This window comes from Pan troglodytes, chromosome 22 (assembly GCF_028858775.2).
Source record: "Pan troglodytes isolate AG18354 chromosome 22, NHGRI_mPanTro3-v2.0_pri, whole genome shotgun sequence".
Taxonomy (NCBI): domain Eukaryota; kingdom Metazoa; phylum Chordata; class Mammalia; order Primates; family Hominidae; genus Pan; species Pan troglodytes.
The window spans coordinates 34,611,832-34,639,295 of record NC_072420.2 but is presented as its reverse complement, the minus strand read 5'-3'; the positions used below and the strand labels follow the sequence as shown (position 1 = coordinate 34,639,295).

Below are 27,464 nucleotides of genomic sequence, written 5' to 3'. Positions count from 1 at the left end.
AGCCTAACTGGGAGGCACCCCCCAGCAGGGGCACACTGACACCTCACACGGCAGGGTATTCCAACAGACCTGCAGCTGAGGGTCCTGTCTGTTAGAAGGAAAACTAACAAACAGAAAGGACATCCACACCAAAAACCCATCTGTACATCACCATCATCAAAGACCAAAAGTAGATAAAACCACAAAGATGGGGAAAAAACAGAACAGAAAAACTGGAAACTCTAAAAAGCAGAGCGCCTCTCCTCCTCCAAAGGAACGCAGTTCCTCACCAGCAACGGAACAAAGCTGGATGGAGAATGACTTTGACGAGCTGAGAGAAGAAGGCTTCAGACGATCAAATTACTCTGAGCTACGGGAGGACATTCAAACCAAAGGTAAAGAAGTTGAAAACTTTGAAAAAAATTTAGAAGAATGTATAACTAGAATAACCAATACAGAGAAGTGCTTAAAGGAGCTGATGGAGCTGAAAACCAAGGCTCGAGAACTACGTGAAGAATGCAGAAGCCTCAGGAGCCGATGCGATCAACTGGAAGAAAGGGTATCAGCAATGGAAGATGAAATGAATGAAATGAAGCGAGAAGGGAAGTTTAGAGAAAAAAGAATAAAAAGAAACGAGCAAAGCCTCCAAGAAATATGGGACTATGTGAAAAGACCAAATCTACGTCTGATTGGTGTACCTGAAAGTGATGGGGAGAATGGAACCAAGTTGGAAAACACTCTGCAGGATATTATCCAGGAGAACTTCCCCAATCTAGCAAGGCAGGCCAACGTTCAGATTCAGGAAATACAGAGAACGCCACAAAGATACTCCTCGAGAAGAGCAACTCCAAGACACATAATTGTCAGATTCACCAAAGTTGAAATGTAAGAAAAAATGTTAAGGGCAGCCAGAGAGAAAGGTCGGGTTACCCTCAAAGGGAAGCCCATCAGACTAACAGCGGATCTCTCGGCAGAAACCCTACAAGCCAGAAGAGAGTGGGGGCCAATATTCAACATTCTTAAAGAAAAGAATTTTCAACCCAGAATTTCATATCCAGCCAAACTAAGCTTCATAAGCGAAGGAGAAATAAAATACTTTACAGACAAGCAAATGCTGAGAGATTTTGTCACCACCAGGCCTGCCCTAAAAGAGCTCCTGAAGGAAGCGCTAAACATGGAAAGGAACAACCGGTACCAGCCGCTGCAAAATCATGCCAAAATGTAAAGACCATCAAGACTAGGAAGAAACTGCATCAACTAACGAGCAAAATAACCAGCTAACATCATAACGACAGGATCAAATTCACACATAACAATATTAACTTTAAATGTAAATGGTCTAAATGCTCCAATTAAAAGACACAGACTGGCAAATTGGATAAAGAGTCAAGACCCATCAGTGTGCTATATTCAGGAAACCCATCTCACGTACAGAGACACACATAGGCTCAAAATAAAAGGATGGAGGAAGATCTACCAAGCAAATGGAAAACAAAAAAAGGCAGGGGTTGCAATCCTAGTCTCTGATAAAACAGACTTTAAACCAACAAAGATCAAAAGAGACAAAGAAGGCCATTACATAATGGTAAAGGGATCAATTCAACAAGAAGAGCTAACTATCCTACATATATATGCACCCAATACAGGAGCACCCAGATTCATAAAGCAAGTCCTGAGTGACCTACAAAGAGACTTAGACTCCCACACATTAATAATGGGAGACTTTAACACCCCACTGTCAACATTAGACAGATCAACGAGACAGAAAGTCAACAAGGATACCCAGGAATTGAACTCAGCTCTGCACCAAGCAGACCTAATAGACATCTACAGAACTCTCCACCCCAAATCAACAGAATATACATTTTTTTCAGCACCACACCACACCTATTCCAAAATTGACCACATACTTGGAAGTAAAGCTCTCCTCAGCAAATGTAAAAGAACAGAAATTATAACAAACTATCTCTCAGACCACAGTGCAATCAAACTAGAACTCAGGATTAAGAATCTCACTCAAAACCGCTCAACTGCATGGAAACTGAACAACCTGCTCCTGAATGACTACTGGGTACATAACGAAATGAAGGCAGAAATAAAGATGTTCTTTGAAACCAATGAGAACAAAGACACAACATAGCAGAATCTCTGGGACACATTCAAAGCAGTGTGTAGAGGGAAATTTATAGCACTAAATGCCCACAAGAGAAAGCAGGAAATATCCAAAATTGACACCCTAACATCACAATTAAAAGAACTAGAAAAGCAAGAGCAAACACATTCAAAAGCTAGCAGAAGGCAAGAAATAACTAAGATCAGAGCAGAACTGACCTTCAAAAAATTAATGAATCCAGGAACTGGTTTTTTGAAAGGATCAACAAAATTGATAGACCACTAGCAAGACTAATAAAAAAAGAGAGAAGAATCTAATAGATGCAATAAAAAATGATAAAGGGGATATCACCACCGATCCCACAGAAATACAAACTACCATCAGAGAATACTACAAACACCTCTATGCAAATAAACTAGAAAATCTAGAAGAAATGGATACATTCCTCGACACATACACTCTCCCAAGACTAAACCAGGAAGAAGTTGAATCTCTGAATAGACCAATAACAGGCTCTGAAATTGTGGCAATAATCAATAGCTTACCAACCAAAAAGAGTCCAGGACCAGATGGATTCACAGCTGAATTCTACCAGAGGTACAAGGAGGAACTGGTACCATTCCTTCTGAAACTATTCCAATCAATAGAAAAAGAGGGAATCCTCCTTAACTCATTTTATGAGGCCAGCATCATTCTGATACCAAAGCCAGGCAGAGACACCACAAAAAAAGAATTTTCGACCAATATCCTTGATGAACATTGGTGCAAAAATCCTCAATAAAATACTGGCAAACTGAATCCAGCAGCACATCAAAAAGCTTATCCACCATGATCAAGTGGGCTTCATCCCTGGGATGCAAGGCTGGTTCAATATACGCAAATCAATAAATCTAATCCAGCATATAAACAGAGCCAAAGACAAAAACCACATGATTATCTCAATAGATGCAGAAAAAGCCTTTGACAAAATTCAACAACCCTTCATGCTAAAAACTCAATAAATTAGGTATTGATGGGATGTATTTCAAAATAATAAGAGCTATCTATGACAAACCCACAGCCAATATCATACTGAATAGGCAAAAACTGGAAGCATTCCCTTTGAAAACTGGCACAAGACAGGGATGGCCTCTCTCACCACTCCTATTCAACATAGTGTTGGAAGTTCTGGCCAGGGCAATTAGGCAGGAGAAGGAAATAAAGGGTATTCAATTAGGAAAAGAGGAAGTCAAATTGTCCCTGTTTGCAGACGACATAATTGTATATCTAGAAAACCCCATTGTCTCAGCCCAAAATCTCCTTAAGCTGATAAGCAACTTCAGCAAAGTCTCAGGATACAAAATCAATGTACAAAAATCACAAGCATTCTTATACACCAACAACAGACAAACACAGAGCCAAATCGTGAGTGAACTCCCATTCACAATTGCTTCAAAGAGAATAAAATACCTAGGAATCCAACTTACAAGGGATGTGAAGGACCTCTTCAAGGAGAACTACAAACCACTGCTCAAGGAAATAAAAGAGGATACAAACAAATGGAAGAACATTCCATGCTCATGGGTAGGAAGAATCAATATCGTGAAAATGGCCATACTGCCCAAGGTAATTTACAGATTCAATGCCATCCCCATCAAGCTACCAATGCCTTTCTTCACAGAATTGGAAAAAACTACTTTAAAGTTCATATGGAACCAAAAAAGAGCCCGCATTGCCAAGTCAATCCTAAGCCAAAAGAACAAAGCTGGAGGCATCACACTACCTGACTTCAAACTATACTACAAGGCTACAGTAACCAAAACAGCATGGTACTGGTACCAAAACAGAGATATAGATCAATGGAACAGAACAGAGCCCTCAGAAATAACGCCACATATCTACAACTATCTGATCTTTGACCAACCTGAGAAAAACAAGCAATGGGGAAAGGATTCCCTATTTAATAAATGGTGCTGGGAAAACTGGCTAGCCATATGTAGAAAGCTGAAACTGGATCCCTTCCTTACACCTTATACAAAAATCAATTCAAGATGGATTAAAGACTTAAACGTTAGACCTAAAACCATAAAAACCCTAGAAGAAAACCTAGGCATTACCATTCAGGACATAGGCATGGGCAAGGACTTCATGTGTGAAACACCAAAAGCAATGGCAACAAAAGCCAAAATTGACAAATGGGATCTAATTAAACTAAAGAGCTTCTGCACAGCAAAAGAAACTACCATCAGAGTGAACAGGCAACCTGCAAAATTGGAGAAAATTTTCGCAATCTACTCATCTGACGAAGGGCTAATATCCAGAATCTACAATGAACTCAAACAAATTTACAAGAAAAAAACAAACAACCCCATCAAAAAGTGGGCGAAGGACATGAACAGACACTTCTCAAAAGAAGACATTTATGCAGCCAAAAAACACATGAAAAAATGCTCATCATCACTGGCCATCAGAGAAATGCAAATCAAAACCACAATGAGATACCATCTCACACCAGTTAGAATGGCAATCATTAAAAAGTCAGGAAACAACAGGTGCTGGAGAGGATGTGGAGAAATAGGAACACTTTTACACTGTTGGTGGGACTGTAAACTAGTTCAACCATTGTGGAAGTCAGTGTGGCGATTCCTCAGGGATCTAGAACTGGAAATACCATTTGACCCAGCCATCCCATTACTGGGTATATACCCAATGGACTATAAATCATGCTGCTATAAAGACACATGCACACGTATGTTTATTGCGGCATTATTCACAATAGCAAAGACTTGGAACCAACCCAAATGTCCAACAATGATAGACTGGATTAAGAAAATGTGGCACATATACACCATGGAATACTATGCAGCCATAAAAAATGATGAGTTCATGTCCTTTGTAGGGACATGGATGAAATTGGAAAACATCATTCTCAGTACACTATCGCAAGAACAAAAAACCAAACACTGCATATTCTCACTCATAGGTGGGAATTGAACAATGAGAACACATGGACACAGGAAGGGGAATATCACACTGGGGACTGCTGTGGGGTGGGGGGAGGGGGGAGGGATAGCATTGGGAGATATACCTAATGCTAGATGACGAGTTAGTGGGTGCAGTGCACCAGCATGGCACATGTATACATATGTAACTAACCTGCACAATGTGCCCATGTACCCTAAAACTTAAAGTATAATAAAAAAATAAAAATAAATAAAAAATTTTAAAAAATTTAAAAAAAGAAGGTAATGAAACAAAGCATTAACATTCCAAAATGGAAGGCCGGGGGCGGTAGCTCACACCTGTAATCTCAGCACTTTGGGAGGCCAAGGCGGGCAGATCACTTGAGGCCAGGAGTTCGAGACCAGCCTGGCCAACATGGTGAAACCTCATCTCTACTAAAAATACAAAAAGATTAGCCAGGTGTGGTGGGGCGCATCTGTAGTTCCAAGTACTCTGGAGGCTGAGGCAGGAGAATCACTCGAACCCAGGAAGCAGTGGTTGCAGTGAGTTGAGGTCATGCCTCTGCACTCACTCCAGCCTGGGGGACAGAGCGAAACTCCGTCTCAAAAAAAAAAATCCGTAATGAAGAATGATCCATGTTTGCATTCATCTTGCCTCTATTGAAAGACAAAATACTGCATTTAGAGGAGACTGCATCCTGGGGATGAGAGTAACAGCTCTAGTTTGTGGTGTGCTGACTCCTTGCCCACACTGCATTAAATGTTTTGCAGGCATTACATAATTTACATGATATATACCATCACTATCTCCCTTCTCCAGGTAAGGAAATGAGGCAGGAGGTTAGGCGACTTGCCCAAGGCACACAGCTGGTGAAGGGAAGGGCTGCGATTCCAACCCAGGCCCTGGGGCTGCAGAACCTGACGCTGCCTCTGCAGGAACAACAGGATCATAACCAGACTCCAGTGACCCAGGTCCCCCAGGCCCCAAGGCTTGGCCGCAGCTGGAACTGCAGAGTGCTTCATGACATCAAAAAAGGGCACCAAGCAGGTCCAGTTTACTATTAATACATTCATTCCTCATCTCAATTTACAGTCTGTTTTGATTCAAATCAATGAACAGAAGAATGTTCTGCTGTTTATCATTTGTTCATTCCTACTGTCATTACCGTCTTCCCCAACAAGGCACCCATTTAGTGGCATAACTTCTCCCTGAACTGCCCTAGCCCCAAAAGAAAAAGGACTTTGATATCAGAGTTACGGATCTGCTCCAAGCCAGCAGCACTTTTCTGTGAAGCCCGTGGAGCAGATATGAAAACCTGGGCGAGATGACTCCAACCCGGGTTGCTATGGGAAGTCTGAGGGGCTGGGTGGGCAGGGGCTGTGGAACTGAAACATTAGAAGGGGTTTGTTTCTAGGGTTTCTAAAGCTAGAAACTCCTAGAAGGTTTGCAGCCAGGGGACAACAAACTGTAGCTATCTGGGCCCGCAAACACCAGGAGCCTGGATTAGAGCATTTGGCAAGGGACCCTTTCATTTGCAGACCTCACAATACTCCGATTCTTTCTTGCATGTGAGCGAGAACAACACCGAGGTTTGTAGAAGGAAAGCTCTAGAACGAAATTCATCCCGATGCCAGAGGCTTCCTCACAATGTGAGGAGATGGCGCCCCCTCGTGTCGAGATGATCCTTCAGCACCTGGACCAGGCTGAGAGCGGTGACCTTGAGCGCTAAGCAGGTGGTGGCTTCAAGATGGGCTTGACCTGCAGTGGGGAGAGGCCTGGGCCCCACAGTAGGTGACCAGTTCCCACGGCTTGGGGTCCTCCGTCTGTCACCTTGCAGATACAGGAGGTCTATACTGCAGACCCTCCTAAAGCAGCTTTCTCTAAAGATGCAAAAAACCACCAAGCTGTTTTTAGATGTGCTATTTGCTGTTTTTCTCTAGCAGATGCACCAAGTCCTAAAGATAAACAGTTTAAAATGATATGGATTCAGTACCTGGAATCCCATTGTCCATTTCTATTGACACTTTTTTTGTTGAAAGCCTGATCAGTTCCAGCCCAGTGACCTCCATAGATTGGCATGACTCCCCTAAAGCTCCCTTTTTGTAAGTGCTGGAGACCCTTGCTGAAAGCTGGCAAGGGCACTTTCCCATCCTTTGGGTTTAAACAGAAAGACCAGCTACATGTAAAAGCCCATCACCCCAAGACAACAAGTGGCTCTGGTCGGCTAGAAAGGATTCATGCACAGTTTTTTAAAATGAACTCAGAAAAGAAAAGAACAGAAAGACAAAATTGAAGCAGAATTCACTCCAAGATAAATAAATACTTGAACAATGCAAACATTTCTCAGGTCCTTCTGGTGTGACAAAATGTATAGGGGCCAGACATGGTGGCTCACGTCTGTAGTCCAGCTCCTCTGGAGGCTGAGGCAGGAGGATGGCTTGAAGCCAGGGAGGTCGAGGCTGCAAGTGAACTGTGATGGTGCCACTGCACTCCAGCCCGAGGGACAGAGCAAGACCCTGACTCAAAAAAAGAAATGCACAGGGAAATTGTTATTACTATCCTTTGCTCTGAACAAATGCCATCCTTATCTGCATTCTGCAGAGCTAAAGAAAATTCCCCCAGGTTGGAGGAGTCTACGTTAAAGCTAAGCTTTGGAAGGAATTTAAGAGGTAATCTGATCCAATTCCTCAGTCTTTCATGGATCTCCTTAACTTGAGGCAATTGCCTCTCATATCAGAAGCTGTGTTATCAGAAACCACAGAGGATGTATCTCACCTTTAAGGGCCATAGTTATTAATAAGTGACAGGATCGTGTCATCCTTTTTTTTCTGATTATAGTAGTGACATATGCTCACTACTATAGTGTAGTGAGCATTTTTCACTGTGTAGAAAAATACAGCGTGGTTTGTAATTTTTCCTCATGTCATTAAGTACTTTTTATGTCATTAAATACTTTTTGAAAATCTCTGTATCTCTTTTTTTTTTTTTTTCAGACAGGGTCTCACTCTGTTGCTCAGACTGGAGTGCAGTGGCACAATCACAGCTCACTGCCACCTTGACCTCCTGGGCTCAAGCAATCCTCCCTCCTTAGCCTCCCAAGTAGCTGGAACTACAGGCATGATGTGCCACCATGCCTGGCTTTTTTTTTTTTTTTTTTTTTTTGGTAGAGATGCGGTCTCACTATGTTGCCCATGCTGATCTGGAACTCCTGGGCTCAAGTGATTCTCCCTGCCTCGACCTTCCAAAGCACTGAGATTATAGGCTTATGCTTATAGTCCTGCATCCAACCCTGAAAAATCTCATTTTAGTGGCTACATAATATGCCATTTAAAAAGCCATTTTCTTATGTTCAGACATGCGTTTCTAGTTTTTTGCCGTTTTAAAGCTGAGTGTGGTGAGCATTTTCCACATTAACACTGGTCCAGATTTCTGACTAGTATAGATTGGAAGCGTTCTTTCTGGGTTAAAGGAAAAGTCACTTTTGGCCGGGTGTGGTGGCACAAGCCTGTAATCCCAGCACTTTAGGAGGTGGAGGGGGGAATATCGCTTAAGCCCAGGAGTTCAAAACCAGCTTGGGCAACATAGTAAGACCCTCATCTCTACAAAAAGATAACAGAATTAGCTGGAGGCATGGTGGTGCATCCCTATAGTCCCAGCAACTAGGGAGGCTGCGGTGGGAGGATTGCTTGAGCCTGGGAGGTTTAGGCTGTAGTGAACCATTATTTCACCCCTGCACTCCAGCCTGAGTGACAAAGTGAGACCCTGTCACACAAACAAAAATTTATTTTAAGTCACTTTTTTTTTTTTGAGGTGGAGTCTCACTCTGTCGCCCAGGCGGGAGTGCAGTGGCACAATCTAGGCTCACTGCAACCTCCGCCCCGCGGGTTCAAATGATTCTCCTGTCTCAGCCTCCTGAGTAACTGGGATTACAGGCATTCACCACCATACCTGGCTAATTTTTGTATTTTTAGTAGAGACGGGGTTTCACCCTGCTGACGAGGCTGGTCTCAAACTCCTGACCTCAGGTGATCCGCCCGCCTCGGCCTCCCAAAGTGCTGGGATTACAGGTGTGAGCCTTTAAGTCACTTTTTAAGCCTTTGAGTCACTTTTTTAAGAGCATGTACAGTGAGGGTCTGATGCCACCACACTGCTCATTTCTACCACTGCATATGGTTTCTTTGTAGAGAAAATAAAACAACAAGCAATATTTATTTTGAATTGAAGGTCAGTGTAAACAAAAACATCGAGATTAGATGTCCGAGTTTTGCCCTGTGGCCTTGGGCAAGTACCTTTGACTCCATTGGCCTCAACTACTAAAATATTAAAATAACTCATTTTTAAATGATTTGAGTTTGTACAGAGAGAAAGCGCGATAACTGCAGAGTGCTAAGTCTCTTCACTTCTTTTTCTTTTTTTGTTTTTTGTTTTTTTTTGAGACAGGGTCTCACTCTGTCACCCAGGCTGGAGCACAGTGGTGCGATCTTGGCTCACTGCAACCTCTGCCCCTCAGGGTTCAAGTGATTCTCCCACCTCAGCCTCCCAAGTAGCTGGGAGGCTACTTTTTTTTTTTTTTTTTTTTTTTTTTTTTTTGTAGATACATTGTTTCACCATGTTGCCCAGGCTGGTCTTGAACTCCTGAGTTCAAGCCCATCTGCCCACCTCAGCCTCCCAAAGTACTTAGATTGCAGGTGTGAACCACAGCGCCCTCTTCCCTTATAGGATACAACTTTTTGTTCCTTTCCAAATGCTCTGTTCTTGCATAGCAGAGGGTGTGGCAGTGTCACAGCTGGGAAGTTTCTGCCAGTTCCCTCCACATGGGAGTTTGCACATGGCGCCCTGGCCTGACATCACAGTGATTTGCCTACAGGCACTCAGAAATCCAAGAGCAGGCAGGAGGGAGGTGTGGATGCAGTGTTATCAGGCTTCAGGGCTTCTGTGTTTCTCCCTTTGCCCACACCACTAAAATACAGGCTAGCTTCAAAATCCCATTCCAGAAACACATCCTGAATGATTCACTTATTCTTTCAACCATAGAGATGGAAAGAGATGGGACTTGGTGCAGGTGCCTGGGTTTGAGATGCAAATTGCCATTTCCTAGACAAGCTGCGTAAGCAGGATCCAAAACGTTTTCACCATCTATAAAATGGGGGAATACCAAGCCCATCTACGTCTCGAGTCATCCTAAAACTCAAAATAAAAATGAAACCATATATGTACAACCAGTTAACAAATCCTAAAATTGAAATGACCATAAACCACTATTTTGGAGATGTGCAAGTGGCTGGAAATTATTCTAGATATGAAAGAAAGTGTGTCTTAATATGTTTAGAAGATTCAGAATTGTTTAAAATGTCAAAAAGTTGGGGGCAGGGCACCAAGCGCGGCGGCTCACACCTGTAATCTCAGCACTTTGAGAGGCCGAGGTGGGTGGATCTTGAAGCCAGGAGTTTGAGATCATCCTTGGGTAAATACAAAATAAACAGAGGGCATTTCTCTGCTGCTGTGCAACCTTACAGTTTACTTATAATTAATTTTTTTTCCTTTTTTCTCCTTATAATTAATTTTCCATGCAGCTTTTCAATTTTCTCTCACCAAGTTGTGTCAGTTTTGGAAATCTATTTCAAAAGTTTTCTAGATATAAAAAAAGATGCTTAGAAGATTCAGAATTGTTTAAAATGGCAAAAAAAAAAAAAAAAAAAAAGTGGGGGTTGGTGGTGCCAAGCAAGGTGGCTCACACCTATAATCCCAGCACTTTGGGAGGCCGAGGCAGGAGGATCGCTTGAGCTCAGGAGTTCAAGACCACCTTGGGCAATATGGCAAAAACCTGTGTCTACAAAATACAAAATTAGCTGGGCGTGGCTGTGTGCACATGTAGTCCCAGCTACTCAGGAGGCTGAGGTGGGAGGATTGCTTGAGCCTGGGAGGCTGAGGCTGTACTCAGCCATGACTGTGCCACTGCACTTTAGCCTGGGCAACAGAGTGAGGCCCTATCTCAAAAAATAAGCAAATAAATAAAATAAAATGGCAAAAAAAAAAAAAAAAAAAGCAGAAACCATCTGAATTATATTCAGAGTCTAGAGTTTCCCAAGTATAGTTGACCCTAGAACTTTTTATTTGTATTACATCTGTTAACACCCACACTTCAGAAAACACAGGTTTTGCAGTTTAATTTCTCATAGAATATAAAGTTTATAAAGGTAGGCACTGTATCTTGTATCCTGTTGTAGCCTCAGTGAATAGAACAGCTGGCTACATGTAATAGCTGCTCAATAAATTGTGTTAAATAATGTGTTGAATACTTTTCATTAGGCTTATTTGAAAATAGTCTCTGAAAGTTTGCAGAGTAGAGTGAAACAAGGGTTTTCATGTGCTGCTACGGAAAGTATAAATTGGTTAAAATTTTGAAAAGCAGCTTGACCTCATGCATCAGAGGCTCTTAGAGTACTCATATTCTCTCACCAAGTTGTGTAAATTCTGGAAATCTATTCGGAAATTTTCCTAAATATGAAAAAAAAAAATGACTGGGCATGGTGGTGTGCACCTGTAGTCCCAACTACTTGGGAGGCTGAGGTAGAAGGATTGCTTTAGTCCAGGAGCTCTCAGCTGTAGTGCACCATGCCGGTCAGGTGTCCACGCTAAATTAAGCATCAATATGGTGACCTCCCAGGAGCAGGGGACCACAAGGTTGCCTAAGGAGAGGTGAACCAGCCAAGTCAGAAACAGAGTAGGTCCAAACTACCATTTTTAGGCCAGGCATGGTAGCTCATGCCTGTAATCCCAGCACTTTGGGAGGCCAAGGTGGGCAGATCACCTGAGGTCAGGAGTTCAAGACCAGCCTGGCCAATATGGCGAAACCCCATCTCTACTAAAAATACAAAAACTAGCTGGGTGTGGTGGCATGCACCTGTAATCCCAGCTACTTTAGAGGCTGAGATAGGAGAATAGCTTGAAACCAGGAGGCAGAGGTTGCAGTGAGTCAAGATTGGGCCACTGCACTCCAGCCTCGAAGACAGAGCAAGACTCCATCTCAATAAATAAATAAATAAATAAATAAATAAATAAATAAATATAAAAATAAAATAAAACTCCCATGCTGATCATTAGTGGGAATCATGCCTGTGAATAGCCACTGTACTCCAGGGCAAAATAGCCAACACCATTTCTCTTTTTTAAAAAAAAAAAAAAGAAGGCTGGGCACAGTGGCTCATGCCTGTAATCTCAGCACTTTGGGAGGCCAAGGCGGGTGGATCACCTGAGGTCAGGAGTTCAAGACCAACCTGGCCAATATGGTGAAACCCTGTCTCTACTAAAAATACAAAAAAATTATCTGGGAATGGTGTCACATGCCTGTAATCCCAGCTACTTGGGAGGCTGAGGCAGGAGAGTCACTTGAACAACAAGAGCGAAACTCCATCTCAAAAAAAAAAAAAAGAAAGAAAGAAGAGAAATATATGTCTAAATATGCTTAGGAGATTCAGTATTGTTTAAAATAGCAAAAAGAAAAAAGGAAATCATCTGAATTATGTTCAAAAATCATAGAATAATTAAGTTGCAGAATATTCACTTGATGGACTACCCTGCAGCCATTAAAATGATACTTAGAAACTTTTATAATTTGGAAATATGCTTATATTATAAGCATGAATGCATAACTCATATGTAATTTTGCATCCTTTTCTTTCTTGCATTAAAGAAAATGGCAAAATACCAAATTGTATAAAGATTGTTAATCTGCATGTATAATAAAAGCAAACAAAATAAAGAGCTAACATAACCGGGTGTGGTGGCGTGCACTTGTAGTCCCAGCTACTTGGGAAGCTGAGGTGGGAAGACTGCTTGAGCCCAGGAGTTGGAGACAAGTCTGAGCAACATAGTGAGACCCTCATCTCTAAAATAAAAAAAAAATGTTGTATTAGCCAGGCTTGGTAGCATGTGTCTGTAGGCCCAGCTACTGGGGAGGCTAAGGTGGAAGGATTGCTTGAGCCTAGGAGGTCAAGGTTGCAGTGAGTCATGATCACACAACTGCACTCCAGCCTGGTGACAGAGCAAGGCATTGTCTCAAAAAAAAAAAAAAGACTAAATTAATAAGCACCACTCTCTCAGGCAATTGTTCTAAGCACTTTACATATATACCTTTTTGTTTCTTCTAATGACCTATAGGCAGATACTATTATAATACCCATTTTATAGATAATAAACTGAAGCACAGAGAAGTTATATAATTGGGCCAAGGAACTGATTGGGATTCAGGCCAGGGTAGTTCAGGCCACAGCCTAAACAAATATTGAGAAACAAGACACCAAAATATTTACAACAATTGCCTCCGAGTGGAAGAAAAGAGGACAATTACTTTCTTTATCTTTCTCTACGTTTTAAAAAGTTTTTAGGGGGTTGGGTGTGGTGGCTCACACCTCTAACCTTTGGGAGGCTGAGGCAGGCGGATCGCTTGAGGTCAGGAGTTCGAGACCAGCCTGGCCAACATGGCAAAACCCCATCTCTACTAAAAAGAGAAAAATTAGCCGGGTGTGGTTGTGTACACCTGCAGTCCCAGCTACTCGGGAGGCTGAGGCAGGAGAACTGCTTGAACTCAGGAGGCAGAGGTTGTAGTGAGCTGAGATCACGCCACTGCACTCCAGCCTGGGTGACAAAGCGAGACTCTGTCTCAAAAAATAAAAATTGTAATAATGAGAAAACTGCTCTCTAAAAGGGCAAAATAGTGAATTAACGTGTTTCTATAATAAATCTGAACAGAGAATTTTTCTTTTAAGTTGATTACAGAACCCCCACTATTACAACCAGGAATACTGACCCTTGCTCTGCCAGCCAGTCTCTTCTCTGACAGAGGAGAAAATTCGACCAAGTTCTATTTAGAGAGAATGGGTTGAAGATAGGTTGTTTTTATGGATGCAGACAAACTATATCCAAGGCTAGTATCCAGTTCTCAGTTTCAATATCAAATTTGCTCAAACCCGGGTTCTCCTATTTTAGGCCTGATGCTCAGATAGCCACTCTGCCCTAGCCAGAATCAAGAATCTAGGTACCAGAATCCCATATGCCCTCACAAACCAACAGCTCAGTTCTATACTCAGGTGAGATGGGGGAGAGGGGAGGGGAATGGAGGGCCACAGGGATTCTTTGCTTTTGCTTGGCCAAACTTTAGTTTGGACTTCTGAACCTTCTCGTAGTCCTATCTATGCACCTCCTTGTAAAGTCCAGTTTTAGCAAAACTGCTAAGTCAGTTTAGCCAGAACCCCTAATCTTCGACAACCGATCATCTTTGATATCTGATCAGGGTCCTCATCCTTCACCATCCCCCAGGTGATGTCTGATCACCCTGGCCTGTCTTCTACAAGATTCCTCTAGGTCATTTTAGCCAGAATCCCTCTTACCCCAGTTTCCTCTAAGTAATTTTCTATCCACTGACCCCCGCACTGCTCCTTGGCCATAAATTCCCATTTGCCCATTCTGCTTTCGGAGTTGAGCCCAATCTCTCTGCCCACTCCCAGACCCTGTTGCACTGGTCCTATACCCATCGCTATGGTCCTGAATAAAGTCTTCCTTATCATGCTTTAACAAGCATCACTGAATAATTCTTTATTTAACAATGGGTAGTCATGGCCCAGGTAAGAGAGACGTGGTGTCCGCTCCTGGAGCTGCAAGGCTCCTGGGGGCTTTTTGTTTTGTTTTGGTTTTGTCTCTGTATGCAACGTGAGAAAAAGCCATTGATGCAGGCTTTAGCATGCTGGGAAGGAAGTGTAAAGAAGCCAGTGACGCTGGTAATAACTGTGAAATGGAACAAATGCCACCATATTTATCTAAATGTAAATTTTAAAACTGGGGACAGCAAATCCATTCTACAGTGAGGGCCGCTTGGCCAGTAACAATGACTTCATTTTCAGATGCAGTCGAAGCCCTGTGGCTCCACCCCGAGGGTCCAGCCCTTACCACTGCTAAGAACTACAACTCCCAGCCCGACGGAGGTCTCTGCGCCTGCGGCCTGACGCCCTACGCCTACACTTCCCAGAGAACCTAGCGGTTACGCCAACGCGCGCGTGCGCCCTTGCGCGTTTCTCTCTTCCCACTCGGGTTTGACCTACAGCCGCCCGGGAGAAGATGGCTGCCCCAGCAGTGTCCGGGCTTTCCCGGCAGGTGAGAGAAAGGTGGTCCTGAGAGCCAGTGGGAGGATCCCTCCTGGGATGACCGGTACCAAACCTCGAGCACCAGGGTGCGATGCTTCGGCTGGGGAAGTCTGGCAGTCTTCAAGGTTATGGGACCTGGCGAGTGGGAGCGACTCAGGACGACCCAGCGTTTGTCCCCCGGGATGCCTACGGGGCAGTAGGCGCGGGGCTGCGCGTGCCGTAACCTTGGCGTCTTCCGAGCACAGCCCCTGGAAGCTGCTAGCCTGAGGGGCGCAGGAGAGGGGGTCTGCCCTTCGCTGAATTCCGGGGAAGGGGCATGGACTAGCCCCCAAATCAGCTTCCTTTGCCATTGTGGTAAAACCTGTCAGAGATCACTTACTAGTAATGCTAAGGAATATTTGTAAAACACATTTCACAGTTTTATAAATAAAATGAGGCCGAAAAGTTTAAATGAGTCTTTGGCTGCTCAGTCAGTAAGTGGTAGAATTGAGATTTGAACCCACGGAATCACCCAGAAGATCGAGTTTGAAAAAATGTTATGCTGTTTGTGCTGCATCTCACCATGGTGCTTTACATATCATGACCCCTTCCTGGCATCTTAGGTAATTTTTTCATAAGCATTAAAAAGTGTTAATCCTCACAAGCAGTTTTGATAAAACACGTTCCATAGCTGGAGTATTTGAAGGTGACCTGTGATCTGTGACCTGTGCGCTTGCAGGTGATTTTTAAACTGTGTATTCCAGCTCTGTCTTTTGATGGGCAGGATACTGTCTCTCAGAACTAAGGCTTCTTGTCAGATCAAACTGCGGCAGTACTCAAAAAATTCATCTTTATTTTCACATAGCATTTGGATTCCGAGGAGGGTACGTCTGTTGCAAATGATCTGCTCAAGGGTCTGTTAATAGAAACGCCAAAATTTTGGTTAAATATTTTTGAAACATGCACTCCTTGGAAGTTAGTGTTTTTCTCTCTTACGGGTATGCTAGCCTCGGTCCATTCCTAGCAAACTAGGAGGTTCGTGGGAAGGTGATTTCCCGAGCAACTTGGCATAATCCTCATTGGGTAAGTTTACCCCTTAGTAATAGTAAGTAGCTCACCCTCATGTAATATGTGAATATACAAAGAGACAAAACTAATGATTTTAAGGTTATTTAAAATTTTTTGTTGTTATTGAGTTAAATGCAGAAATCCTTCAAGTAATTTTGTTTGATCTATTTTCCTTTATTGCTTTGAAGGTGCGATGCTTCAGTACCTCTGTGGTCAGACCATTTGCCAAGCTTGTGAGGGTATGTTAATTTATATTCTTCTGTAATGATAAAGTACGCGAAAGTGTGAGTCAAACAGCAGTACAGTCAGGGCGTGGATTTTTGTGTAGTTACTATCTAAACCTTTTTGCGTGACTTGTGGTTCCCAAAATGTGCTGTGTGCAGAGGGTGGGGAAAGGAATGGTGTTGAGTATTTGCTTTTTGACAGGCCCATGCATAATCTTTAAATATGAAAACTTTTTAATCATTTGTTTTTCCATTAACCCTCTAAAATAGGCAAGCTAGCATTTACTTACTTTTTTTTTTTTAATGAAAGAAACAGGTTTAACAAAGTGACATGCCCAAGTTATCACAGGAAGTTATTACAGGAGACGATATTAAAGTCAAGGTACCGGGCTGGGCGCGGTGGCTCACGCCTGTAATCCCAGCACGTTGGGAGGCCGAGGCGGGCAGATCACGAGGTCAGGAGTTTGAGACCAGCCTGGCCGACATGATGAAACCCCATCTCTACTAAGAATACAAAGATTAGCTAGGCATAGTGGCGCATGCCTATAATCCCAGCCACTCGGGAGGCTGAGGTAGGAGAATTGCTTGAGCCCGGGAGGCGGAGGTTGTAGTGAGCAGAGATCATGCCACTGCACTCCAGCCTGAGCAATAGAGCAAGACTCTGTCTCGAAAAAAAAAAAAATATCAAGGTACCTTGGTTTCTAATGCAGTTCTCCATGTTCCATTCTGGTGAGAAATATTCATACTCTTCACACCCTTTCTTTCCAGTAGGCACCAAGGAGGCTCACTATTTCAGGGAGTTGCCAGTCCCTTTCTTTTCAAACCAGAAGTAATCCAGTTGACCCCGGATAAAGAGGACTATTAGTGACACATAATAAATGAAGTTCCCCAGAAGGCCCCCTGAAATGATACATGGCTAACAGCTGGAAACAACCCTGTTGGAACATGAAGTCTGATTCCATTTCTATGGGTTATTTTGAAATTCTTTATTTGATTAAAGAAAGTTCCTGTGTGATAGAGAATTGGTTCAACTGTCAAGGAGCAGGAACTTTTCTAAGATGTGCTGGGCAGACTATACTACCCACGCTTTTCCCCACCAAATCAACAGTGAGCCAGTCCGCCCCTTGGAAAAATCGTGTAAAGGAAAGATCATAATACCAGGTCTATGTCCTTAATGAACCCAAATCAGGTGGAATTTAGGAAAATAATTATCCTGTCCCGTCCTCATTACCAGCCCTAAATCTCAAATCAAATGATCAAAATCATTTCGTCCTTCATGTGAGACCTTAAAACTTCATAACAGTGTTAAGGAGTAACTGGTCTTCCCATTTTACAAAAGGGGAAACTGAGGCCCTGGGAAAATTTACCTGAGGTTACTCAGCTTAGTCCTAGAGCTGGACTGGAACTAAATCTTTCTCATCCAAGCCTGAGCTTTCCCACTACAACCATACAGCACCACTAAGAACATGTAGTCATACATTGATGGTAGAAAAAAAGTCTATAGTTTATTGTGAAAAATAATTCAAGCATCAGGCTTTTTTGTAAACTGCCAAAGGGCTCTGTTACACTGAACATCGATAGGGAGGCTATGTAAGGGAAAATGTGTAGTGTTAGTATGAAATGTATAAAAGTATACTTGTGTGCTTCATAAACACCTGTTTTCCTAGCTCTAACATACTCGAAACTGTCTATCAGTGTTCACAACCTCCCATACTTGAAACTAAATAGTTACTGAGTTCAAAGGAAACATAAGCTTATCTCAAAATTAAAGTACAAGTAATTGATAAAGGTATGTAAACCTGGAAGGGACTTTAGACAATGCCTACTAAGCCCCTCATTTTACAGATGAGGAATTGGAGGCTCAAAGATTGAGTGACCTGACCAAGGAAACATCGCTAATTTATTTGCAAATTGCCATTTAGGACAGCTCTTGAATGACATATTTAAACTGTTTTGTGTTAAAGAGATACATTTTTTAAAATATAAATTTTAAATTCTGCTCTTGAGAGTATACTATTAACTGATTTTCCTTTTTCCTTCCTCTCCTATTTCACCTTTTTTTTAAAGCCTCCTGTTCAGGTATACGGTATTGAAGGTCGCTATGCCACAGCTCTTTATTCTGCTGCATCAAAACAGAATAAGCTGGAGCAAGTAGAAAAGGAGTTGTTGAGAGTAGCAGTAAGTAGCTTTCCTATTCATTACATATGAAGTTCCTGTTTGTATATTTTTTCCTTTGGTTGTTTGTGCATTCCTAATGAGGTGTATCCTACAAGAAAAAACTGGGAAAAAGCCATTGTCTGTAAACACATTTTTAGTAATAATATTGGGTTTTTATAATAAGACATATAAAAAGAACAAACAGATACATATAAGGATATTAATATTAGGAACCAAGATTAGGGGCTAAGAAAAGGTAGAAATATAAGATTAAAATGGATGATAATTTAGGAAAATTGCTATTTCAGAAGAGAATTTAAAAGCTACCTTTAAAAATCTATGCTTATAACTGGGCACAGTGCTCACGCCTGTAATCCCAGTACTTTGGGAGGCTGAGGCAGGCAGATCAGGAGGTCATGAGTTCAAGACCAGCCTAGCTGACATAGTGAAACCCCATCTCTACTAAAAAACACAAAAAATTAGCGGGACGTGGTAGTGAACACCTGTAATCCCAGCTACTCCGGAGGCTGAGGCAGAATTGCTTGAACCTGGGAAGCCGAGGTTGCAGTGAGCCGAGATCGCGCCATTGCACTCCAGCCCCGGACGGTACGAGACTCCGTCTCAAAAAAAAAAAAAAAAAAAATACCTATGCTTATGGGCTAGGTGTTTAGAATATATTGTGATTTGGTTTTACTGAGAATTTGTTTTCATGAAACCTTTTCCTCAGGTTTTAATTGCCATATTCTATGCTTGTAGAATCAGAGGAGGCTCAGATATGTCTTACAGGTTGTTTTCATTTGGTAGAGATGCCTTTGCAATTGCCAGAACCCCAGAAGTAACCATGTAGACCTTTTCATTGTTTTGGTAAACCTCTTAATTATTTTGTTCCCAAAATGTGAGGGAAGAATAACAGGGTGGGGCACGCTGGGCAGCAGAGTTAGTAAAGGGGCATGGGCTTCCCAGTAGTAGTAGAGGACTGACAGGCAAAGACTGTGAGGCTGCTGCAAGATGTTTTTTACTTTTTTTTTTTAAACATGAAAAGCAGAATAAATAAACCGTATTACCAGAAGCCTACATTGTAACTGAATAGGAGAATGTCTGCTTTCGTTTTCACCGAATTTTCTAGTTAACAAGTTTCTACACATTCTGTTGCTTCCTTCTTTGATTTTCTAGCGCCACCACTGGCAGTAAGGTCTGCATTAAAAAAGGTGAGGGAGACGCAGTCTGGTATATAGCCTCTTCAGAGGAAGTTTGGTTTTTTCTTCATTTTAAGATTCTTCATTCTTTAATTCACATATCTGCAAGTTTTTATTGTTTAGAAAAAACAATTCATAGGCCAGTTGTATAGAGTAATAATACTTACGTTCTATATTAATCATCGTATGTATAGTCTGTAAGTATTACTGTTCTGTACTGTTTATGTTTTATTCATTTTTCACTTGAGCTTCTATTGGAACTTCCGTCTTAACAGGCAGAATAATTTTAGCTCCATATTCCTTCCTTGATCCATTTATCTCTGCAGATAATGCTTAAGGTCTTAGCTGGTGTGATAAACTCTTATGATTCTCTCAGAGCCCAGGAGCCCAGCCCTATTGTTGGAGACATTTGGGGGAAGGGCATGCAGGAACAGACGGGGTCTCACACAGGCATTTTTGGAGGTGATGGTTATTGTCTGCTACTTGTCAGTTATGCCCATTTTAAACGGAAACAATCATGTTTACAATGGAGAGAATTACTTGGATTGTGGATATTAGAATAGAGTTTGTCTAAAGCCTGGAAGTCAGTCAAGACATGGAGAAAAAGGGAGGCAATTACCTTAAGACACTGAATATTAGCAGGGTTTTGGCACTAAGAGGGAAGGATGATACAAGGATACGCACTGTCCTCTGGATGATGCAGGAGACACAGATAAACATGAAAAACTAGGTAACCCAAATTCCAGAATGCTTTAAATCTGTATATTCCTGCATTTTTAATGGAAAAATGCCATTTCTGTGGGGTCACTCAAGTGGAAATGTTAGCATTGGATGATAGTATCTGACCAGTATCCTGGATCAGAGGCAGGATTCTGGCCAGGAGCCTGGGAGGAGGTGCTAGGAGCGTAATTGAAAAGCATAGAGAGGTGTGTTAACTGAAGGTGCTGAACTGGAAACTGCTGTTGGTTTGTTGGAACTCTGGAGCAACATGCTGGAAGCTGCACTTGGTCACTGAATTCAGACATTGTGATACAACAAAATGAGAAGAACATTGTTTCCCATGATGGTTGTGCTCCTGTTTTATTGTCCACTCTGTCTCCCAGACTCTTTGGGGCCACTCTGGCAGCACCAGAGGCCTCACAGAATCTGCTGGGTTCCCTGGACTCTGTAAGAGGCAGGGCCCCTCCAAGGGAGCGGTGCGGAGGCCTCTGTGGTCAGAGCACAGTTGTGAGGTCTGCACTCTAGAAATAGCACTGCTAGAAAACCAGACGACTCCTCTCTTAAATACATTAAAGTATGCAGTCTAATGAAGGTTTGGCTGTTTAGTGTTTTATACTCTTTCTTGAAAAGCAAAAACAAATTTAAGAAACTTCGTACAGTATTTTTAAATTTTTTTGAGGAACATCATTCTATATAAAATCCTGGTGCAGTGCACAGTGTATTCTGAAAGGCTGTCAGAAAATTGTTTGATTATAATCTTTTTTTCATATGTTCTTCGGCAGTGCTAATTTAATTCATAAAATATTTAATTCATAAGAAAGTGTTTGTATGGCCGGGCACAGTGGCTCATGCCTGTAATCGCAGCACTTTGGGAGGCCGAGGTGGGTGGATCACTCGAGGTCAGGAGTTTAAGACCAGCCTGGCCAACATGGCGAAACCCCGTTTCTACTAAAAATACAAAAATTAGCCGGACATGGTGGTGCAACTATTCGGGAGGCTGAGGCAGGATAATCGCTTGAACCCGGGATGCGGAGGTTGTGTGAGCCAAGATTGCGCCACTGCACTCCAGCCTGAGCGACGGAGCAAGACGTTGTCTCCAAAAAAGAAAGAAAGAAAGTGTGTGCATGGCACATCCTTCATTTGTGCTCTAAAAAATTTAAGAAATTATTTTTTGATGCTTTCAGCAAATCCTGAAGGAACCCAAAGTGGCTGCTTCTGTTTTGAATCCCTATGTGAAGCGTTCCATTAAAGTGAAAAGCCTAAATGACATCACAGCCAAAGAGAGGTTCTCTCCCCTCACCACCAACCTGATCAGTGAGTATTAGAACTTTTTCATTTGAGGTGTCTTGAAACTATGACTGGAAATGTGGTCCATGGACTGTGGGCGGCATCAGCATCACCTGGGAGCCTGTTGGCAGTGAAGAATCTCAGGCCTCACAGCAACCTGCTGAATCAGAGTCTGCATCTTAACCAGCTCCCTGAGTGAATCATTTGCACATTGAAGTGTGAGGAGCATTGTCTAAAGGATACTAGGACCTGAGCATGTCTAATTGTATAGTCAGTAGTTTCAACTGTGGAGGCGGCCAATGTGATACCTACCAAGAAAATGGTTTGTGGCCTGTGGCTGTACCTTGATCCTTGGAGACATTTGCATTCTTGGGTACATTTGGACTGCTTTTCTCTTTTTGAGACAGAGTCTTACTCTGTCACTCAGGCTGGAGTGCAGTGGCACGATCTCAGCTCACTGCAGCCTCAACCTCCCAGACTCAGGTGATCCTCCCACCTCAGCCTCCCTAGTAGCTGGGAATACAGGTGCATGCCACCACACCCAGCTAATTTTTTGTATTTTCTTGTAGAGATGGGGTTTCTCCATGTTGCCCAGCCTGGTCTTGAACTCCTGGGCTCAAGCCTTCTGCCTGCTTTGGCTTCCCAAAGTGTTGGGGTTACAGGCATGAGCCACCATGCAGCCTGGATTGCTTTTCAGATCCTCATAGCCAGCTCAAAATAAAAGTTGCAGAGAAAGTGTGTTCATGATATCATCTTTGAATTTGTAGCCAAACATACAATCTGTAACATAAATATGAAAATCAGATTGCAAGCTGAGAACCCCCCATACCTACTAATTTAAATCCTTGTCAGCGCAGTCTATTTAAAAAAAACAAAATTGGATATGCGTTTTAAATAACAAGTTGTATCTTCTCCATTCTTTTTTTTTTTTTTTTGAGACTGGGTGTCCCTTTCTGTCACCCAAGCTGGAGTGCAGTGGCACAGTCTCAGCTCACTGCAACCTCTGCCTCCTGGGCTTAAGTGATCCTTCTGCCTCAGCCTCCTGAGTAGCTGGAACTGCGCGCATGCACCACTAATTTTTGAGTGCCCAGCTAATTTTTTAGTTTTTTTTTGTGAGGCAGGGTTTCACCATGTTACCCAGGGTTTCACCCATGTTACTCCTGGACGCAAGCTCTCTGCCCATCTCGGCCTCCCAAAGTGCTGGGATTACAGGCATGAGCCACTGCACTTGGCCTCCATTCACATTGTTAAAGAACATTGAATATACTGTGATTTTAAGAGACAAGATCTTACTCTGTCGCCCAGGCTGGGGTGCAAGTAGGACAGTCATAGCACACTGCAGCCTTAAACTCCTAGGCTCAAGCAATCTTCCTGCCTCAGCCTCCTGAGTAGCTGGGACTATAGACATGCACCACCAAGCCCTAACGTTTTTTTGTAGAGATGGGATCTCACTATTTTGGCTGGTCTTGAACTCATGGCCCCAAGCAATCTTTGCACCTCAGCCTCCAGTAGTTGGGATTATAGGCATGCGCCCCTGTATATGGTGTTTTAAGGCCACAAATCTAAGTTTGTTTTTTGGGTTGAGTATACAACTTCATGAATAACTTGTTCAGGTGAGTTTCTTGTTACTGAGACACCTTCACTCTGGCAGATTTGCTTGCTGAAAATGGTCGATTAAGCAATACCCAAGGAGTCGTTTCTGCCTTTTCTACCATGATGAGTGTCCATCGCGGAGAGGTACCTTGCACAGTGACCTCTGCATCTGTAAGTAACGAGTTGTTGCTGCTGTGTTTGCCTTAATATTACATGTGTCACCTTTTGCAGGAAGAAAAGGGAAAAACAGGGTAAAATCAAGAAATTGGGAAAGGTAACTTGTCACCTGGGATGTTTGTTTCATTTTTATATCAGCTTCTGTGACCCTTTGCTTTGGAAAAGCCAGCGTCTATCTTATTAGTGCTTCTGTAACCAGTGATTATTCATAAGGCCTGGGTTAAATGTAAAGTACATCAAAATGTGTTGGAAAAGAGTGGTTTAGACTCTATTATACGTTTGAATTATTTTATGAATACCACTTGAAGTAGTTTCCTGAAACTAGAATTGTAGAGTTTATTTTTTTGAGACAGAGTCTCACTTTGTCACCCAGGCTAGAGTGCAGTGACACAGTCACACCTCTGTAGCCTCAACCTCCTGGGCTCAGGTGATCCTCCTGCCTCAGCTTCCTGAGTAGCTGGGATTACAGTGTACCCCCACCACACCCGGCTAATTTTTGTGTGTTTTTTATAGTGATGGAGGTTTTACTGTGTTCTCCAGGCTTGTCTCGAACTTCTGGGCTCAAGTGACCCACCTGCCTTGGCCTCCTAAAGTGCTGGGAATAAAGGTGTAAGCTACCACACCTGGCCTGAAACTAGAGTTACTAACCTTTCATCTTTGGTGGTGGTCAATGGGAAGGAGTAGAGCCGTTGGGCCTTTGTATCTTTTTGACTTGATAGCGTGGGCTATAATTGGCTACCGTTTATTGAACCCTACTATATGCTGGGTGCTTTATTATGTTATTCAGTATCAAAAGATTCATGTGAGATAGAAGTATAATTATCCTCATTTTACAGATGAGGAAACCGAATGCAGGGAAATGAAGTCGCTTGCCCAAAGTCATACGAGGTGGGACTAGAATTTGAACACAGGCCTCAAGGCCTCTTAGAAGTCCATTTTCCTTAGACTACACTACATTGCCTCCCTAGAATTAATTTTGTTGTTGTCTTCAATATGTATTTTCTTCCCTATGTAACTCAGTCAAATGTAGTGTAGCTTACCCTACAGGAAAACAGGGGAGTGTGGTAGATTGACTTGGAATTCGTAGCACCTGACCTCATCTGGATTAATAGATGTAGCATTTAAAGGACAGTCTAACCTTCTAGTTAGCACAGATTCAAGGAGAGGCATCCTAGCACATCATACTTACTTGCACGTTTATAGTTCAGTAGTTGGTGCCCCCAAAACATGTGCCTGGCTGCAAATCATTACAGCTCAGACATAGGCAGGGAGCCCTCTGTGGCTGCACCAGTTATCCCTAACAGTGTGGCACAGATTAGACATTCACCTGCCCCACGGTCACCCATCATGAAGCACTGGTGCAGGCCATTCTTCAGTGAACACAAAGACATGATTTTCTTTTTTTTTTTTTTTTTTTTTTTTTCTTTTTTGAGACTGAGTCTCACTCTGTCACCCAGGCTGGAGTGCAGTGGCATGATCTTAGCTCACTGCAACTTCCGCCTCCCGGGTTCAAGCAATTCTCCTGCCTCAGCCTCCCAAGTAGCTGGATTACAGCACCTGCCACCACACCCGGCTAATTTAGTGTATTTTTAGTAGAGACGGAGTTTCACCATGTTGGCCAGGCTGGTCTCGAACTCCTGACTTCAGGCAATCCACCCACCTTGGCCTCCCAATGTGCTGGGACCACAGGTGTGAGCCACCGTGCCCAGCCACAAGGACATGATTTTCTTTTAAAGGATGCTTGTTTTTGCAAAAGATTTTAGAACCAACTGTTACTAATGCTTTTGATGTTGATACTGTTGGGTGCGTGAGTCTGTACTGTTTGAAAAACATTATGTCTTGATGAGTGACTAAGAGCACAGGCTTTAGAAATACACAGACTGGTTTCAAATATTGGGGCTGGTCCTCACCTGCTGATGTGGCCTTAGGTGAGTTTCTTACCCACCCTGAGCCTCCGTCCCCTCATATGTAAAATGGGCATAATGACCGGTGGCCTTTCGGGGTTGCCCACATGAAGGGAGATAGTAGGCATGAAATGTGCCTGGCATAGACAGGTACCCGGAAGTTGGTACATGTCTCAGTGGAGGGTATGTATATTTCAGAATTCTGTAACCTTTTAGTCTCAGTAAATCATGTTTTGAACACGAATAGATTCTGGCCACCACCAGCACCCCCCACCCCCAAAAAAAGGATATTGTTATATCTTTACAAAGACATAAATTTTTTTGCCAAATTTTTTTAGGCTCTTAGAGGAGGGGCCAGGGAGGTAGGATTTATGACAAGTTAAAAAAAGGCCTTTTTAGCAGGGTGTGGTGGCTCACGCTTGTAACCCCAGCATTTTGGGAGACTGAAGCGGGTGGATCACTCAAGGCCAGGAGTTCGAGACCAGCCTGACCAGCATGGTGAAACCCCATCTCTACTAAAAATACAAAAATTAGCCGGGTGTGGTGGCATGCGCCTGTAATTCCAGCTACTTGGGAAGCTGAGGCAGGAGAATCGCTTGAACCTGGGAGGCGGAGGCTACAGTAAGCCGAGATCTCGCCACTGTACTCCAGCCTGGGTGACAGAGCGAGACTCGGTCTCAAAAAAAAGGCCTTTGGTTTAACAGCCTTCTTCATTTTCACCATTAGAACACTTAACACTATAACATAACTAACCAGGAGTAAGAGTTGGGGCCGAGAGGAGAGTGCAGTCTGGACATTTGAGGTGCTTGCTCTAAAGTAGGTTATGGAGCTGAGCTGACTTCAGGAAAAGCCAGCTGCTCCAGGTTCTCTCACTGGGGTTCAGAGAGTGGAGTGGCCTGCCAGAGCTCCAGGTAGCTGTGGATGCGGGGAGATGAACAGCCAGCAGAGCTAGGGAAACATGAAGATGTAAAACCAGGTTAAAATGGCAACTTTTCAGCCAAGGACATGATAGATGCATGTCGTGTCCCCAGGGCTGCACCCAGGAGAGGCCTGTGTCCTCCTGCATTGATGGGGCTGCATCTTCAGGCATTAGAAACTTGAAGGCCTTTCCTTGTTAGTTCCAAGTTGTATTGCTAGCACACAGAGCAGAGGCAGGGAGGGAGTGGCATTTACAGGCCGTCCTTGAATGGCTGAGTGGGAGCTGCCCAGGTGATGCTGTGAGGCAGGGCCTTCCTGTGCTCCCTGAACCTCCAGCGTGAACAAGGAGTGAATGCTGCAGAGCAGCTCCATGATGGGCCCAGGTAGCAAAGGGAGGAGCTCACAAGGCCTGTCTTGGTGATGTGGGCCTGGGGTATTTTAACTCTGGAAGTTTCTGTTTTGCTTTATCTAAATTGAAAGGATGGTTTTGCCTTTCAGCCTTTAGAAGAAGCCACACTCTCTGAATTAAAAACTGTCCTCAAGAGCTTCCTAAGTCAAGGCCAAGTATTGAAATTGGAGGCTAAGGTAGGTTTTAAATTATTTATGGTATGTTTCCTCAGGTTATTTTAAGCTTAAAATGGCTACAGAAAGTACTAGTGAAATATTAGATCTAACTCTATACTAATTTTTCTGTAGTTAAAATTTTGTATTTATTTTAAATTTAAATGATTATCTGACTGTGCAGTTTTACTTTTGCCTTTTTCTAGGTGTAATTATAACCTCTTACATTTGTGTAACACGTTTAGCCTTTCAAAACACTTTTTTGTGTGTCCCATTTGATTAGCGCATTTTCACATTTCCAGTCTTATTTCTTTTGTAGACTGATCCGTCAATCTTGGGTGGAATGATTGTGCGCATTGGCGAGAAATATGTTGACATGTCTGTCAAGACCAAGATTCAGAAGCTGGGCAGGGCTATGCGGGAGATTGTCTAAAAGTGTTGGTTTTCTGCCATCAGTGAAAATTCTTAAACTTGGAGCAACAATAAAAAGCTTCCAGAACAGATCA

At 42.9% G+C, this 27,464-nt stretch overlaps 1 protein-coding gene across 1 annotated transcript; it reads left to right on the top strand.

Moving 5' to 3' along the window:
• The first annotated feature begins 15,047 nt into the window (after nt 1–15,047).
• Nucleotides 15,048–27,464, top strand: ATP5PO (ATP synthase peripheral stalk subunit OSCP). Its single transcript, XM_016947160.3, has 7 exons — nt 15,048–15,184; nt 16,410–16,460; nt 18,513–18,623; nt 21,703–21,832; nt 23,457–23,569; nt 26,896–26,982; nt 27,278–27,464. Exons 1-7 carry the CDS (start codon nt 15,149–15,151, stop codon nt 27,389–27,391), a joined length of 642 nt encoding a protein of 213 aa, XP_016802649.1. The 5' UTR covers nt 15,048–15,148; the 3' UTR covers nt 27,392–27,464.

Coding starts and splice junctions, on each gene's coding strand:
- ATP5PO (XM_016947160.3), top strand. CDS start 15,149: ATGGCTGCCCCAGCAGTGTCCGGGCTTTCCCGGCAG. Junction 15,185..16,409: donor TGTCCGGGCTTTCCCGGCAG/GTGAGAGAAAGG, acceptor ATTGCTTTGAAG/GTGCGATGCTTCAGTACCTC. Junction 21,833..23,456: donor CCTCACCACCAACCTGATCA/GTGAGTATTAGA, acceptor TCACTCTGGCAG/ATTTGCTTGCTGAAAATGGT.